This window comes from Hakea prostrata, chromosome 6 (assembly GCF_041222555.1).
Source record: "Hakea prostrata isolate BN-2017 chromosome 6, UWA_Hpros_2, whole genome shotgun sequence".
Taxonomy (NCBI): domain Eukaryota; kingdom Viridiplantae; phylum Streptophyta; class Magnoliopsida; order Proteales; family Proteaceae; genus Hakea; species Hakea prostrata.
Window position 1 is genome coordinate 22650091 of NC_142605.1, and position 16815 is coordinate 22666905.

The 16815-nt window shown below is 36.2% G+C and overlaps 2 protein-coding genes across 3 annotated transcripts; both read right to left on the bottom strand.

Annotated features, from left to right (window-relative positions):
• Positions 1–4046: 4046 nt before the first annotated feature.
• On the bottom strand, positions 4047–5770 carry LOC149012665 (putative caffeoyl-CoA O-methyltransferase At1g67980). Of its 2 annotated transcripts, XM_089158879.1 has the most exons (4): positions 5645–5770; positions 5475–5560; positions 5249–5393; positions 4047–4635 (listed from the first exon to the last, which is right to left on the bottom strand). In XM_089158879.1, exons 1-4 carry the CDS (start codon positions 5732–5734, stop codon positions 4213–4215), a joined length of 744 nt encoding a protein of 247 aa, XP_089015005.1. In that variant the 5' UTR covers positions 5735–5770; the 3' UTR covers positions 4047–4212. The 2 variants fall into 2 exon arrangements, with proteins under 2 accessions (XP_089015005.1, XP_089015004.1); XM_089158878.1 differs by lacking the exons at positions 5475–5560; positions 5645–5770 and having other exon boundaries at positions 5249–5440.
• A 2696-nt stretch (positions 5771–8466) lies between these two features.
• LOC149012666 (putative caffeoyl-CoA O-methyltransferase At1g67980) lies at positions 8467–9990 on the bottom strand. The gene is made up of 4 exons (XM_089158663.1): positions 9793–9990; positions 9621–9706; positions 9392–9536; positions 8467–9291 (listed from the first exon to the last, which is right to left on the bottom strand). Exons 1-4 carry the CDS (start codon positions 9847–9849, stop codon positions 8872–8874), a joined length of 708 nt encoding a protein of 235 aa, XP_089014789.1. The 5' UTR covers positions 9850–9990; the 3' UTR covers positions 8467–8871.
• Between the last annotated feature and the right edge of the window lie 6825 nt (positions 9991–16815).

The following is a 16815-nucleotide window of genomic DNA, read 5'->3' on the forward strand; positions in this document are numbered from 1 at the left end:
GAGGAAAAAGACAAGAAAGGAGGAGAGAGAAAATGAAGAGGAGAGAGAAAATAATATAAAAAGGGAAAAATTTCCCTGTTGGCTCCTGCGTCGTAATTGCCGTTGATCGATCGAGATGCGGGGAGAGCGGATTATGATGGAACCAAGGTCGGACACGCACGAAACAGGAAGTAATATTGACCAACCATGTATGATAAGTGGGTGTTTTCCTTTAATAGATATGTAGCATGCACATGATAACATAAAAGCATTTTATGTATTCATTGATGCAATTTATGGAAAGTGCATGATATATGTTTATGTGTATTGTGCGAAAATGCATGGATTGGATGACAGTTCAATGATTAGATTGAATTGGTTGAAAATGTAATATCATTCATTTCGTTACGTTTGATGTTTGTATAACTGGACAGTGAATGTATATATTTCTTTGAGACTGCATGTATTGATCTAGACACGTTGAAAGGTCAAATGTAAATATAACCGGACTTTAGTGGTACATATATATGTTTATGAGGCAAATCGGTTGTTTGTTTGTGCTAAAGAATGTTTAGTCCGGTTTTAGTAGTTAAAAACAGGTTTCTTTTACCGAATGAACTCTCACGTGCCCTAGTGGAATGTACGTGATGTGGGCCCCACCAAGCCTATGAAAACTGGGGTCGTGACATTTTTCCCCTTGCATCACTCAGTTCAACAGACCTTCATCAGTTCTTTAAGGTGGATTTGAAAGAAGTGTTAAAAACATTTGTAATAATATTGAGAGATTCAATCTAACTGTTGTCTAGAATGGAAGCTGGCTGTGATAATACGAGTTCCTCCTACCTTATTGTGTTATGAGATTTGGGTGTGCATATGGTTATTCATGCACATCATTCTAGTTTTCGTTCAAAATTCTATAAATCCATTCTGTGATTTTTTCCCCTATGGTTTTAGCATTACCTTATAACATGCACTTGTACCTTATAACACTTGAAGGGTTCTAGTAATTGTATTCCCTTTTGTTTACCAAAGAAAAAAATTTATTAAGGGAGCCCAAACAGTTTTATCTTGAACGCATAATATAATAGATTACATTATAGGCAGTGGTGGATGTAGGGTTCAACAAAAGGGGTGCAAATATGAGAGTCCGGATCACCTCTCCATTGGGGGAGCACTGACACTCTGTCACCACACATATTGTGTGGGGCCTTTGTGAGATCTACTCAAGGGTACCACCTCTGAATTATTTTATCATATTCAAACATGAGCCCATACATTAAAATGATAGATAAATTATTTATAATTACATTTTTACCTTACAAAATATAGGTAAATTACAGTATGAAGGTCGCAAACAATAAATAATAATTTCAATAATAAAAGGCTAAGTGCAAACCAAAGATATCATAGTAGTTAGTTACCTTACAAATTACAAATATTTTATTTATAACATAAAATAAAATAAATGAAGAAAAATAAACAATATAAAATCAAATGAAAAAGATAACAAAAAAAAAAATCGAGAGAGAGAAACAATTCGACAAAGAGAGAGAGGAATGATTATGGAGAAGATTGAGATTTAATTGTTTCTTTCTTAAATATAAGATTTAATTGTAAGCCTTTACTTTATACTAGTTATTTTCAATTTTAAAATTATTTTTATTTTTTTAAGGTAAAAATAATGATATTTTACATGTAAAAGAGAAAATAAGATAAAAATAAAAATAAGAGGGTGTTGGAGGAGGGGTGGCTCCTATGTAACTCTGTCCCTAAGCATAAGAGGCATATAAAATCTATAGGACAATGTTAAATAAAATTGGAGTGTAACATTGACACAGTCCGATTTTATTTTTCTTTTGGCAGAAAAGAAAAAAAACAATAATTTTGCATCCATTTTTCGGAATAATCACTAGTTAAACCAGTAACTTGTCAACAAAAAAAAAGTTAATCACTTTTATATATCTGTTGAGTTGAAGAATTCAAAGGATTCATATCTATTCTTCTACACTAAAAAGTTAAACTAGTAACTTGTCAACAAAGAAAAAAAATCACTTTTCATATATCTGTTGAGTTGAAGAATTCAAAGGATTCATATCCATTCTTCTACACTAAAAAGTTAAACCAGTAACTTGTCAACAAAGAAAAAGGAAATTTTAGCTGGTTTGGTATTTGAGGTTCATTCGGCGCCAGTTTGCACGCACTCGATTACATCCTCAGGTGGGAGCTTTGTCGCCCGCAGGGGTCTAATCCATGACCTCTCCACCGAGAAATATGGATCTTAAGTGTTTATCCTAACCTTAATTTTGAATCAGAATATTTTGAAAAAACCCTGACCTTGATTTAGAACTAGAATATTTTGAAAATACCTTGACCTTAATTTAGAACTAGAATATTTTGAAAATATCCTGACCTCATTGCTAGAGTTTTAAATTGACAACCTGTCTAGGTGTATATGTATATAAATAATACATTGTACATGAAGGTCAAACTTTCACTCCTGCAAGAAACTTGGTAAACAAGAAAGGAAAAAACTAGTTCAACCTACGTAATGCCGGTCCACATGGTTTTCCATCAATATTTCTTTTCGGTAGAAATTTTCCGTCAAATATGAGAGTTTGGCTTTTATGTACATGACTGAAGCAACAAGGTGCTTTTTCTGTGAGCTTTCTATTTTTTTATTTATATAAATAGAATCGCATGGAAAGGAGGAAAGCCTCAGTAAAAAAAAGCAAGAAGCTGTTTTCGTTTGATCAATGGAATCAATCGTATTTTCATTGCTAAATTATTATAATTAAATTCTATTTTTACAGAGATTCAGTTCATATATATATATATATATATATATATATATATATATATATATATATATATATATATATATATATATATCAAATTTTCAAGTAGCAATGGAAAGGAGGGTTGTTGCAACGCGAGAGTGAAACTCGATATATGATCTCATTTCTGGAAGTACGTATGCTTCATTTTTATTTTTATTTTTGGGTAGAACATCTACTTTAATTAATACTTAGGTACATTGGTTTCACAGATCAATTTTTTTATATTGTTATTTTTGAAATATTAATCTTTACCAACTAAGCCATCCCTTAAGGTTAACTTGATTAAATTTTATACTATTGGACTTGATAAATCCATTAAAGAAAAGATACTGGTGACTAAATGGGTTCATGAACCAAAAATGGTGCTAGTTTGGCCTTGAGATTTTGGATCCTTTTGTTGGGAAAAAATATTGGGTTAATCAAACGTTAATCGACACTATACGAGAATAGAATACGAAATAACAATGGAATAGAGTGATAAACATATCATACCTCAATTTTTCGTTTTAGTCAATTCACTTGTTTTCATATTAGTCTTTGCTTTTTTTTTTTTTTTTTTTTTAGGTAAAAGGTGCTTTATATAAAACTGAGGAAAAAGAAAGAAAAATTACAAACTTTGATAGCATTTTCCGCCAACATCCTGGCGAAAACTCTAGTCTGTATGCGGGGGAAGACTGCTAGGACATAGAAGGATTAGAGGAAACGATGCATTAAGAAGCTAAAGAAGTACATGGTTCACATTAGTACAAGCTTTAGATACTAGACTTACTAGCTAGATTGTCTGTGAGTGTGGGGTCTTTAAGCAAACACAAATATTACTATTCTTAATACAGGGCGTTAGTTCCAGTTACTCATCAATTTATATTTGTATCTTGATTTTTACTCATCAATTTATATTTGTATCTTGAATTTTCCATATCCTCTTACTTTCGGTGCTTACAGAGACCTTAGATGTTATTTATAACATATATAAAGTCCCAAGTATAACCGCTTTCATAATGGTAAGGTCAGTAATACCCCTTACCTAAATACTCTAAGTGAATATGAACCTAAGTAATAGAACAGTGTTAATTAAGTTTATAACCCAATACTTTTCACTCCTCCTCTTCCTCCTTTTAAATTGAGGTCAACTTAGCTGAGTCCTTGGGCACATCAAGGTTATATGTTTTTGGGCTGAACTCATGGTTGAGTCTAGTCACTTAGCATATGGATTTTGAATCGGATTTCGATATTAAGAGGAGAAGAGCAGATACAAGCCAAGACAATAACTTACTTATTCCGACAAGACTAAAGACTTTAAGCTGACTTATTACATTGCTGGTCATATATATCGACCTTATTTATCGAAGTAGTGAACGACCAAAAATAAAAACATGTTATTGAATTCAAACATTTTTTAGCGAAGGCGCCTGCACAAGGTAACACCATCACCAATAGAAATTTGTGATAATTCTATACGGGAATCAGAAGCCAAGTGAGTGTTCAAGTCCAGGATAGCCCTTCTGTAATCTCTGAATCTCTCCTGGGTATTCTCTTCATCAACAATAACTGTAGCATACCAGAGTGTGTTATCATAAGCAATAACCCCACCAATCTTCACCAGCTTCATCAGTCGTTCATGGTAATTAATGAAATTGGGTTTATCAGCATCAACAAATGCAAAGTCGAACAACTCCTTTCCATTGCTGCTGGTTAGCATTTCATCTAAAACTGTTAGAGCACTTGAATGGATATAGTTGATTTTCTGTTCCACACCAGCTTTTTTTATGAATGGCAGACCAGTCTCATAGGCCTCTCTGTCCACATCAATTGCTGTTATCTGTTAAAAAAATCATATAGATTAAATAGTTACGATTGAATTGTAGTTATACACTATTACGTGTCTAATGAAGCCCACTTAAGTATATGAGTGCTAGTTTAGGCCAGTCTAGTATTGGATAGGTTAAAAGGTTTGACCCAATTCGTTCAATCAACTTTAGAGTTTTTGGAGAATTAAACGAGTATCTAACATTTGGTATTAGAGTTAGTACCACATCAAGGGGGTTCGGATCCAAGAAAAAGATTATCTAACATTTTGTATTAGAGCTGACACCACATTAAGGGATTTAAATCTTAGAAAGGATTACCTAGGAGAAGGGCTATCTAGAATACAGCGAAAGCTGCCAAGAATAGATGGTTACCTGTAGCCAGAGTGTGAGCAGCTTTAGAGTGAGAGCCGTTGATGGCAACAATTACCGAAGCGTGGTGGTATGTTATGTAAACTAATGGGGTCTACTTTGGTGCATCAGTTAGAATAGATCAACTTAGCATAAGATAAGCTAAAGGACTTGACTCAACCCGTTTCATAAGCTTCGGAGTTTTTGGAACATTAGTAAATTACGTAACATACATTAAATCAACATTTTAATTGAACAACCCACCCACCCACCCACCTTGGCATCATCTGATAGTGCGAGAGCGGTGGCTAAAAGAGAATAGCCAGTGAAAACGCCAAGCTCCAATGTGTTCTTGGGATTTATGATCTTCAAAAGCATGGACAAGAACTGTCCTTCATCAGCTGGAATAAGCATTTCACTCCTGTTCAATAACATAGAAGAGCAGATCAACATGAGCAAGCAGCTAATTAGATTGCAGGTTTTACAGTTATAGGGCACATACCGACAACCATACTTCTCATTGGTCGCCTTTCTGATCTCCTTGAGCAGATGATGCTCTCTTGGGTAAGCACTTGTCTGTAAGATATACTGCAATTAAAGAAGAAAATTATGATATGCCAACTAACCCTTAGACGGACAAACACACAATTAGGGCAACAGAGAGTGACAGACCTGATGAAGAGCTTCACTTTGGAGGATGCCTTTAAAACTCCAAGAGTCGTTCACTTCGGATTTTGGATGAAGAGCTTCTTTATCTTCCATGGCTGAAAACTAAAATATACTGATTACTGAACAATTTTTGGGTTCGATGTTTGGATTGATGGAACAAAGGAAGGGTACATATATAGAGGATTTAATTTGGAGAAGAAGTGACACCCAAGAATAGAAACACAGTTGGTAAGTTTAGAGGCACGAAAGTCATGAGAAGTAATATATTCAATGCCTTTTTTCTTCCCTTTGATGGTCCACGTTATTGACTTGATGCCTTAATTTTTCACATATGATGTGGATTCAACATCATTCACTTCACTACATCCTTTGCTAGGTACAATGCACTTATCAGAGAAAACAAAAAAATAAAAGACTATTGAGGATTTTTTTTCTTTTTCTTGTCAATTTAAAATGAAACCTTTAATCACATCCTTCTATTTGGGATAAAAGTGCAATATAGTCCATAGTAAAGAGGTGTGCACAATGGAGGATTTTTTTTTCCTTCCATCCACTATACCCTTTGAATCTACAATTTGGAACTGGTTGTATATGTTCTCTCCTAGAAAAAAATTACAAATAAAATATTTATAGTTTTATGGCTGGGTGAAAGAAATTATTCTTTAGAAGTGTGGCCTATTCTAATATTCTCTCACTTTTCTCCTGTCATGAAAAGAAGTATGTGTTTGGCCTACCCTATTCTAATTCTCTCTCTTTTCTCCTGTCATGAAAAGAGGTATGTGTTTTAGTCCAATTTAGATAACACTACCTTGAGCCTCCCCCCCCCCCCCCCCACAACAATACTCGTATAGAGATCTATTGTATCAGTGTTTAGAAACGACCCCCTTCTGAATGTCTGTCATGAAAAGAGGTATGTGTTTTAGTCCAATTTAGATAACCTTACCTTAAGCCTCCTTCCCCCCCCCCCCCAACAATACTCATATGGAGATCTATTGTATCAGTGTTAAGAAACGACCCCTTTCTGAATGTGTGGTGAATGAGACGACAGATCAGTGATATCCTTGATCTCGATTTTAGGGAAAGACAGAGAGATGTTAGTGGTAACATAAGCTAAACTTTATAAATTCTTTTCAATTCTCACCATCCTAGATATCAAAGCTAGTCGCTAGTTGTTTGTAGTTATATCATTACCTTAAAGAAAACGATATACACCAAAAAAATGTGGATATATGAGTCTCCAGTTGTAGCTGCTACATTACTACAAGCCAACAAGAATATGCACAAAGAAATTTGATTTGAATATAGATGTGCTTCTAGTATAGTGGTGCCAATCTCCTATGTAAGGTAGTAAATACAAGAAAGTCTTGGATTTCAAGCTATATTCTTCCATACTTTCCTCCCCTCCCCTTCCTCTAGACTTATGGACCTTCAATCCTTGTTACTGGTTTGATGATGATGAAAAAGAAGTTAGATTTAAATAATATTTTATCATTTCATTAAGAATCGAATGATCTATTGTATGCTCCAAATATTGAACAATGCCAATAGATTTACATTTATTTTTCTGAAATACAATTTACAAAAAAATAACCATTTTAAAGAATTAGAACTTATTTTTAAAAGAAAAAAAAATGGTCCAAAACTCCATTGTTAGTATATGTATTTCAGTGATTACTTTGGAGGTGCATAGACCAGCTACATCATCATGGTTAGGAAACTAGGGAGCTTGGTAAAGTAAAAAACTGAAAATGACAAGTTTTGAATTCAAACTAATGCCTGTGGGCTTGATTTTCCATTACATGAGATCTCTTCGTGGAAAAGAAAGGATCGACTAACGTACACGATGATGTAATTCATAATGAATGGCACTTTCTCCATATTGGTTCTAGTCAAATATCGCATCAATAAACAAAAAGTAATAACGTACTCTAAAAATTTCAATTTTAGAAAAGATAAGAGGATAATTTTATTTATGTATATATATATATATTTTTAAGAATTAAAGTTTATCTGAACCGACTTACGTGTATCTTGATTACTTCTGTAATAGGATAGTTTATATAATAACCAAGTAGGTATTGAAATATTCCATGATTGCTCCTCTGTGATTTCTGTAATCTCATGGGTTTTTCTTCTTCTCTTCTCTTCTTTACATTTGGATACCATGCTTTTCACCTGAAGTGCCCATCTCCTGACCATAAATGGAATTTTTTCCCAGAATTTTAGATTATCAGGTAGCACTGAATATAGATGGGAATTGAAGCTCTGTTGGAATCCAGGTATGGCAGTTCGGCAAGAGTAGTTTTTTAGAGATAATAAGAAGGCAAAAGTGATAACTCACTCAGAAAGGCCTTAGTCATCAAGATAAATTATAAAACAGAATTTGAAGCCTTAATTTTTGGATTGGAACAAGTAAAGAGATAGGTTTGAATCGGATATGGGTAGAGTGCGATTCAACAGTTGTTGTTATACAGCTAATTATTTAAATTATAAATACTTCAAATAGAAAGAGAAGATCCGTATGAAAATAATTTAAATTATAAATAGTTAGAGATAAAGATGAAAAATCTTTGACCAATGGGGATTGGTCCAAGTAGTAAGTAGCTTGGTCTGCTTAAACAAGGTTTCGATGCCTTAGAAAACGGGGTTGACAACCAAAAAAAATAAAAATAAAAAATCTTTTTTATTATGTCTAATAATTTAACTCAGCTTCTTGTCTTGGATATATAATAGATTTTCACAACTAGTTTATACTCCAAGAAAAGCAATTTGTATATTCTTTCTTTTTTTCAATAATAATAAAAAAATCAGTGTGTAAATAAATCCCTGTGGATTGAAAATATAAGTAAATGGAGTCATGTTTATCCAATTAGCAGTGTGTGATTAAGAACCCTTTCAAGGATCTTAAATAAAATTTGATTACTCTTGCCCACTCAAGATGATTTTTTATTTTTAAACTCTACTAAAAATGGAAAAGAAAGGAGGGGAGAAGGTGCACACAAGGAACCTGGATAAACCAAAAATCTGATGTAGGAGCCACACTCCAAAACAGACTACTTTCTCATAGAAACTCCATTATTTGCAGCTCACTGAAAAAATTTCAAGGCTGACCAACTGGATAAACATAAATAAACATAGTTCCTATTAATAAGCCAAAGATATAATCTTTAGTACCTTATTCTTTGTTTTTTGTGGTAAACTATAAGTACCTTATTCAGTTTAAAGATTCTTTAGCAGAGGCGCCTACACAGGGTAACACCATCCCCAATAGAGATCTGTGATAAGTCTATACGGGAATCAGAAGCCAAGTAGGTATTGAAATCCATGATAGCACCTCTGGTATGCCTGTATTGCTCATGTGTCTTCTCTTCACCAACAGCAACTGTTCCATACCATAGTGTGTTATCATAAGCAATAATTCCACCAATCTTCACAAGTTTCATCAGTCGTTCATGGTAATTAATGTAATTAGGCTTGTCAGCATCAACAAATGCAAAGTCGAACAACTCCATTTTACTGCTGGTTAGCATTTCATCCAACACTGGTAGAACATCTGAGTTGATAAAGTTGATTTTGTGCTCCACACCAGCTTTTCTTATGAATGGTAAACCAGTCTCATAGGCTTCTCTGCTCCTATCAACTGCTGTTATCTGCCAAAATCATACATATGTCAAAAACCCTTGAAAGGACTTGAAGTCATACAGTAAAGTAAGTTAACATTTTGATGAGCAAAAACCCAACCCAACCCACCTTGGCATCATCTGACAGTGCGAGAGCAGTTGTTAAAAGAGAATAACCAGTGAAAACCCCAAGTTCCAATGTATTCTTGGGATTTATGATCTTCAAAAGCATGGATAAGAACTGACCTTCATCAACTGGAACTAGCATGTCACTCCTATTCAAGGATTCATAAAAACAGAGTACCATCAACAAGAATCTAAATTAAGTTGCAGGTTTTAATCTGGTTACAGGAACTTACAGAGAGCCATATTTCTGAACGGTCACCTCTCTGATCTCCTTGAGCAGCTCATGCTCTCTTGGGTAAGCACTTGTTTCTAAGATGTACTGCAATCAAAGAAGAAGATGACGATAAGCTCATTAATTATCCATTAAAATAACAGACTAAAACACAATTAGGTAAACAGAGAGACCTGATGAAGAGCTTGAGTTTGGAGGATGCCTTTCTGAGGAGCTTCTGTGTCTTCCATGGTTGAAAACTCAATAAACACAGAGAAACCCTCTGATTTTATGGATGGATTGAAGGAGAATAAGGAATGATGTGTAGGGTGTGAAGAAAAAGAAGCAATCAATTATCCCGGTTGCAGAAATCTGGAAACATGTGGTAATGGATGAGTCCTTTTACATTTATAAAGTAATCGATGTGGCAGCGCGGTTTGGGTGCAATGGGGGTGAAAAAAACTAATACACGGGAAATTGTTTGGGTGCTGCATTTGCAGCAAACGGTCGACAAACAGACGGTCCACATTTTTCGGAACAATTCGACATTAATTGCACAGCGCTGAAGTCGAATCCCCATAAAGAAGGAAAAATTCATAAATGCATTCTTTTGTCTTTTGTCTTTTGTCTTTTTTTTGTTTTTTTGAAAAACTACAAGATTAAACAAAAAGTCATAAACATATTTTCTTTCACACAAGGTTTAAAGTAGCATATTTTCTTTTACACAAGGTTTAAAGTAGTTTTTTTTTTTTTTTTTTTTTCGTAATTGACTTTCATTAAAATTGAGCAGAAGCCAAAGTTGGGGCGACCAACCAAGGAGTTGATACAGGCCACACTGTTGAGCCCAAAATCGACATGGTCTTCCGGGCTAGAACATGAGCAATCACATTGCAAGACCTAGGAATTACAACAAACTCAGAATCCAAAAAGTAGGATTTTAAATGGGTGATATCAGTGAGGATAGGTGCCAGGTCCAAGTTAGGGGATATCGGTGGGTGTTGTATAAGATGGACCAGTTCCTCGCAGTCCGATTGAAAAAGAACCCTATCCAAACATTTACCCAGCGAATCCAACATAGCTGACCTTATAGCTAAAGCTTCACCCATGATGGCAGACCCGAAATTTTGATTCTCAGAAACCGCCTTGATCAGTCCCATTTTCATCATATAACACGTAACCCAACCCCATCTGATGTGTAGTACTGTTGAAAGTTGCATCACACTTTACCATGTGCCAATCTGGTTTAAAGTAGCGATACTAGCCTATACGTATCTATATTTGACAAAACGAATACGATATGTCTCGGTTTGTCTCTTTACTTAACTGCACTAAAATACGTTAGTCAGAACGATACAATACTCTGTATGGAACGATACATCTCTTAAAATTACTTGATCGATACAATACTCGATATGGGACGATACATCTTTTAGTTGTTAGTTTTGACACTAGCAACTGATTGTTTCTATCAACAAAAATGTGTAAAATTAGGTTTTTACATAGACCTGTAAACGGATCGGATTCGGTGGATACACCCAGTATCCGAATCCGATTAGCGAATCCGCTATCTGAATCCGAAAAAAATTTAGAGAAGGCATCCGAATTCAAATCCAAACTTTATCGGATATCCGATAATAATCCGATCCGAAAAACTATTCGATTATTGATTGATAATTGTCACTTTTTTATATTTTTTATTATAAATTTCTAATTTACGATTATCGAATACCGCTATCCGAATTCGATTATCAGTATCTGAATCCGATTATCATCCATTTTTAAAGAAAAAATGTTAAATATTGTACTCTATCCGGATATTATCCGATCCGATAAGGAATTATCCGAATCCGAATCCGATTGCTTAGTGGACGGATACAGATATTTTCCAGTAAGAAAAATTCCGGATACGAATAACCTTAAACAAATACGAATGCAAATTCCGAGGCAGATTTCAACTATCCATTTACAGGTCTATTTTTACATATACAGAAATAGTCAAAACGGTTCCTCCCTCTCCATTTACAGGTCTATTTTTACAGGTAGAGTGCTCAGTCACAAATGAATTAAATGTTAAATTATGTCTGACCCCCTCCGAAGATGAAGTGCATGATGCCTTGTCTGATATGGGCCCTTTAAAGAGCCCTGGACCTTTAAATTCATTGTTGACTTCTTTGAAAATGGAACTTTACATCATGAGATGAATCGAACATTCATCTGCTTAATACCCAAAGTTGCAAATCCGGAGAAGGCTGAGAATTTTAGACCCATTAGTCTATGTGGTGTTGTGGTTAAAATCATTTCCAAAATCATGGCAGAGAGATTGAAAGCATATCTCCCAGATATAATTGCACCTAATCAGTCAGCATTTGTCCCAGATAGGGTGATATCTGACAACATCTTTATTGCCCATGAGCTCTTTCACTACATTAAGCATCGTAAGAAGGGGAAGACTATGCTACTAGCCCTGAAGTTGGATATGAAGAAGGCCTATGATAGATTAGAATGGCCATTTATTAAAGCAGTACTAGTCAAAATGGGATTCTCAATAAGGTGGGTGGATTTGATTATGGAGTGTATTAGCTCAGTTTCTTACACTCTTTTGGTGAATGGCATAGAGAAGAACTCTTTTGCTCCAACTAGGGGAATCAGGCAGGGAGATCCCCTTTCTCCATTTCTATTTATCCTATGTTCACAGGTATTGTCAGCTGTGATTGAGAAGGCAGAGGAAGAAAGGTTGGTGAAGGGGATTAGTATCAGGAGGAGGGCTCCCTCAATATCCCATCTCTTATTCGGTGATGATTGCCTACTTTTCTCCCAAGTGAAGATGGATCAAGTGGTGGAGTTAAAGCAATGTCTGGAATTGTATTGCAGGGCCAGTGGTCAAGAAATAAATTTAAAAAAGTCATCAATGACCTTCAGTCCCAATACTCATAGAAGAATAAAATGTTGGTTTTCTAGGGTGTTGAAAACTCCCTATTGCTCTGGTCCAACTAAATATTTGGGGTTGCCCACTGAGATAGGGGTCTCAAAATCAGAGGTCTTTAAGAGCTTAACAGAGAAGACGGTGGACCGTATCAAAGGGTGGAAAAACTGCAGGCTCTCAACTGAAGGCAAGGTAACCCTCATTAAATCTGTTGCAACTTCTTTGTCTACATATGCTGCTGCCCATTTTTCTTTGCCTGAAAGTCATCATAGTGAAGTGAGAAGAGCTATGAGTAACTTTATTTGGGGTCAGAAGGAATCAGAAAATAGGATCCATTGGGAGTCGTGGACAAGAATGTGCAAATCTAAAGAAGATGGAGGATTGGGTTTGAGAGATCCCACTTTACATAATAGGGCACTTTTGTGTAGAGTTGCTTGGAGGCTATGGCAGGAACCCAACACATTATGGGGACAAATCATGAAGGCTATATTTTTCCCAAACTGTGGGTTGTTGGAGGCCAAAGCGGGCCATAAACCTTCATGGGCATGGAGAAGCGTCTTGGTGGGTCTTAAAGTTTTGAAAGCTGGATTAATGTGGCAATTGGGATCCGGTGAGCTTATAAACCCTTGGGAGGATAATTGGTTACCATCTAGAGTGGATTTTAAGGTAGTGGGCCGAAAACCCTCTCGATGCCCTATCACTCGTGTAGCCCAGTTGATTGAGCCTCAATCACGCACTTGGAACCGGGATATCATTAATCAATGGTTTTGTCATCAAGACGCTGAAGCCATTTTCATGGTAAGGATACCGATATGCCCTAGTGAAGACACATTAATTTGGGGGGGGTGCGAGGAATGGATGCTTCTCAACAAAAAGTGCCTATCATGTCTTGTTAAATCTGAGAGAATATGCAAAGCAAAGTCAGCCTACTACATCTAGAAGCCATGAGTGGGAGTCTATTCCTAAGAGGGTGTGGAAGAGGATGTGGTCATGTAAAACATTGCCCAAGATCAAGAATTTTCTCTGGAGGGTTTGTGCAGATGGTATCGCAACAGCTAGTAGTTTGGCCCAAAAAGGAGTACCATTAGATCCTATGTGTCGTAGGTGCGGGGGTGGTCGAGAAACTTCAGTTCACTTACTATTTCAGTGTCCATATGCCGAAGCTGTTTGGTTTGGTAGTGGATTGCACTTTTTGATTCCAAGAGGCTCTATAATCTCATTAGCGGAGGCTTTGAAAGCATGGGAGAAAGTTACATTTCCAAGTAAAGAGGTGGGGAGAATGGTTCTAAGTCATTTTGCCTTTGTATGCTGGAATTTGTGGCTAGCTCGAAATGAAGCAACATTCAAGTACAAAGGCCCTGATCCAGAAGAAGTTGTGGTTAGATCCCAACGCGCATTTCAAAAGTACTGGAATGCAATGGGGAACTTTGAGGGTGTTACTCAGTATCATCCTCCAACTCAAAGAGAGGACCAAGAGGAAGGTGTTGCAATTGATAATCTTGATGCGACCATTTGGTGTGATGCGGCTGTACCTTTGAAGGGTCATGCTGGAGGTGCAGGCTTTATTGTAATGGATCACAATAGCAACATCCTACATGTTGTATCCGAACCGATTATAGCTTCGGATAGTTTGGTTGGGGAGGGTTTAGCTATACTACTTGCCATGCAATGGGCAGTGACTGAAGGAATTGGCAGCGTGCATATTAGGTCGGATAATGCTACATTGGTAGATTGGCTCAATGGCGGGTGTGGGAATGGTTCTGCTGAGGTGCAATCAATTGTAAGAGATATCAACTATGTAATACACCACTTTCACCGGTGTTCTTTTGTGTATTGTTCTAGAGAAGTGAACCTTGTTGCTCATTCTCTAGCTAGGAAGGCCTTGTCCCTTGGAGGCAGGACTACATGACCATCTTCCACTCCTTGGCTCCTTGAACTATGTAATCAGGGTGCTTCGGCTATTGCCTTTGAATGAATGTTGGGTTACCAAAAAAAAAACAATTTTATTTGCATTTCTCTTTCTAACACACGCCCCCAATATTAGTCTTTCATAACTAGTTTTCTCATCCTCAACCACTATCACCCTAGTCAAGGCTACCATTTTCACAGCCACAATCATCATCACCAGAGCTGCCACCACTTAGCCTCTTGTGCCTTCAATTCAGAAAAGTAAAGAATCTTCCATGGTGGAGAAGGAGATACTAATGAAAAAAGAAACAGAGGAAGAAATTTGTAAGAGATCACAAAGTGAAACCCAAAATTTACTAATTCTGTAACTACCCAATATATTTGTGTTAAAAGATTTATCTAAACTGAACCATTAAAGGATTCTAGGATTAAGCCTCCAGCTTGTTTCTTTGCAAAAACCCAAAAACCAATTGGCTTTTTGGGGAAAAGAAAAAGCCAAAACCTTTTGTCATATTCTTATAAGGCGGTTTTGCAAGTGGAAATAGTCCTTCTAGCTTCGGATTTTTATTTGCGGCAGCAGCAGCCCTTTTGCTGCTGCCGACGGCCATGATTTGGCCACGTTATCAACTTTTAAATGAAAGGTTGAGATTTAATGAACGAGGGTTTCTGTGTAAATGTTAGTTTTCTTTTCTACATTTTAAGTTCTTAAACTTCATTAATTTATAACTTCAAGTCCTTCATCTACCCGATGCCCAAAACCCTCTCTCTCATTTTCTTCTCACACCACGCTGCTATTCCAAAGTTGGAGTATGGGACAGGATCTCACCTCAAATAAATGATCCAAGAAAAAATGTGATAGAGATCCAGCAGAAAGTAAAAGCGGACATTGCCTTTTACTAAGTCATACCTGCAGCAAGTAAGAATGCAAAAAGAAGACAAAAATTCAGAAGTGATTCATGAGAAAAAGCTACAAAATCACATTTAGCTCCAAAAATACAATTCGAGTATGATGTAGCTGCACTGCTTTGTAATAAGCCAGATAGTTCTACAAGCTCCTATATCCCTCACCCTAAATATCTCAAAGCGCCGGTTGATCCTATCAACTTCAATGAAGCAGGGCATCCCGTAATATACAAATGCACTAACCCATAATCGAAGTGATGAGAATAGATTAGAAATACACAATTTTTACTTTTAAAAGCAAGGAATTTAGGTTAACTTCAGCTAGAACATATGGGCAAATGGGCAAACGCCGTCGACTGGCTAAAAACCAAGAGACCAAGTTCGATCGAAAAGCCCCAATTTAGGTGTTTCCGAATTTTAGACACAAAAAGGGAAGTTAGAAACTTCTTATTTCTACACAAACAGAAGAAGACAATATAAGACTATAAGTATAACTCAACCCAGAAACAGAGTCGAGAATTCCTTTTTGGGATAGTAGCGTCCATGTGAGAAGAAAATGAGAGAGAGGGTTTTGGGCATTGGGTAGATGAAGGACTTGAGGTTGTAAATTAATAAAGTTTAAGAACTTAAAATGTAGAAAAGAAAATCAACATTTACACATAAACCCTCGTTTATTAAATCTCAACCCTTCATTTAAAAGTTGATGACATGGCCAAATTATGGCCGTCGGCAGCAGCAAGCACCTGCTGCCTCAAATAAAAATCCCCTTCTGTTCATACGGTGGTCCTGTATGTAGCGGAAGTGGAACTACATGGGTTTACAGGCTTAATAGTGATAGTTCAAGAACAACGCCTCGATCAGAAAAGATGACTAGTGGAAAGAAGGAAGGGGGAGGGCAGACGACTGAGGGGGCAAAAATGTCTAAAATATAAGTAAGAGTGGCGATTGTGGAGAGACTAGACCTGTAAATGGATCGGATTCTGTTCGAATACACCAGCATCCGAACCGAATCTGATTAGCAAAACCGCTATCCGAATCCGAATCCAGAAGAAATTTAGAGAAGACATTCGAATTCGAATCCGAAACTTTATCGGATATCCGATAATAATTTGATCAGATAAACTATCCGATTATTGATTGGTGATTGTCATTTTTTTATTTCTGATTTCCAATATCCGATTACCAATTACCTGTTTCTAAATCTGATTATTAGCCCATTTTTAGAAAAAAGTGTATAATATTTTATTTTAACTAGATAATTTTCGTTTTCTAATCATCCGGTTACCGATATCCAAATCTGATTATCATCCATTTTCAGACAAAAAAATGTTAGAATATTTTACTCTATCCGGATAAATTTTTATCCGGATATTACCCGATTTGATAAGCAATTTTTCAAATCCGAATCCGGTTGCTTAGCGGACCGAATACGAATATTTTCCGGTAAAAAAATTCCTAATACAAATACCCTTAAACGATTACG

Coding starts and splice junctions, on each gene's coding strand:
- LOC149012665 (XM_089158879.1), bottom strand. CDS start 5,734: ATGGAAGATAAAGAAGCTCTTCATCCAAAATCCGAAGTGAACGACTCT. Junction 5,561..5,644: donor AAAGTGAAGCTCTTCATCAG/GTCTGTCACTCT, acceptor CTTTAATTGCAG/TATATCTTACAGACAAGTGC. Junction 4,636..5,248: donor CACTATCAGATGATGCCAAG/GTGGGTGGGTGG, acceptor TTTTTTTAACAG/ATAACAGCAATTGATGTGGA.
- LOC149012666 (XM_089158663.1), bottom strand. CDS start 9,849: ATGGAAGACACAGAAGCTCCTCAGAAAGGCATCCTCCAAACTCAAGCT. Junction 9,707..9,792: donor AAACTCAAGCTCTTCATCAG/GTCTCTCTGTTT, acceptor CTTTGATTGCAG/TACATCTTAGAAACAAGTGC. Junction 9,292..9,391: donor CACTGTCAGATGATGCCAAG/GTGGGTTGGGTT, acceptor TGATTTTGGCAG/ATAACAGCAGTTGATAGGAG.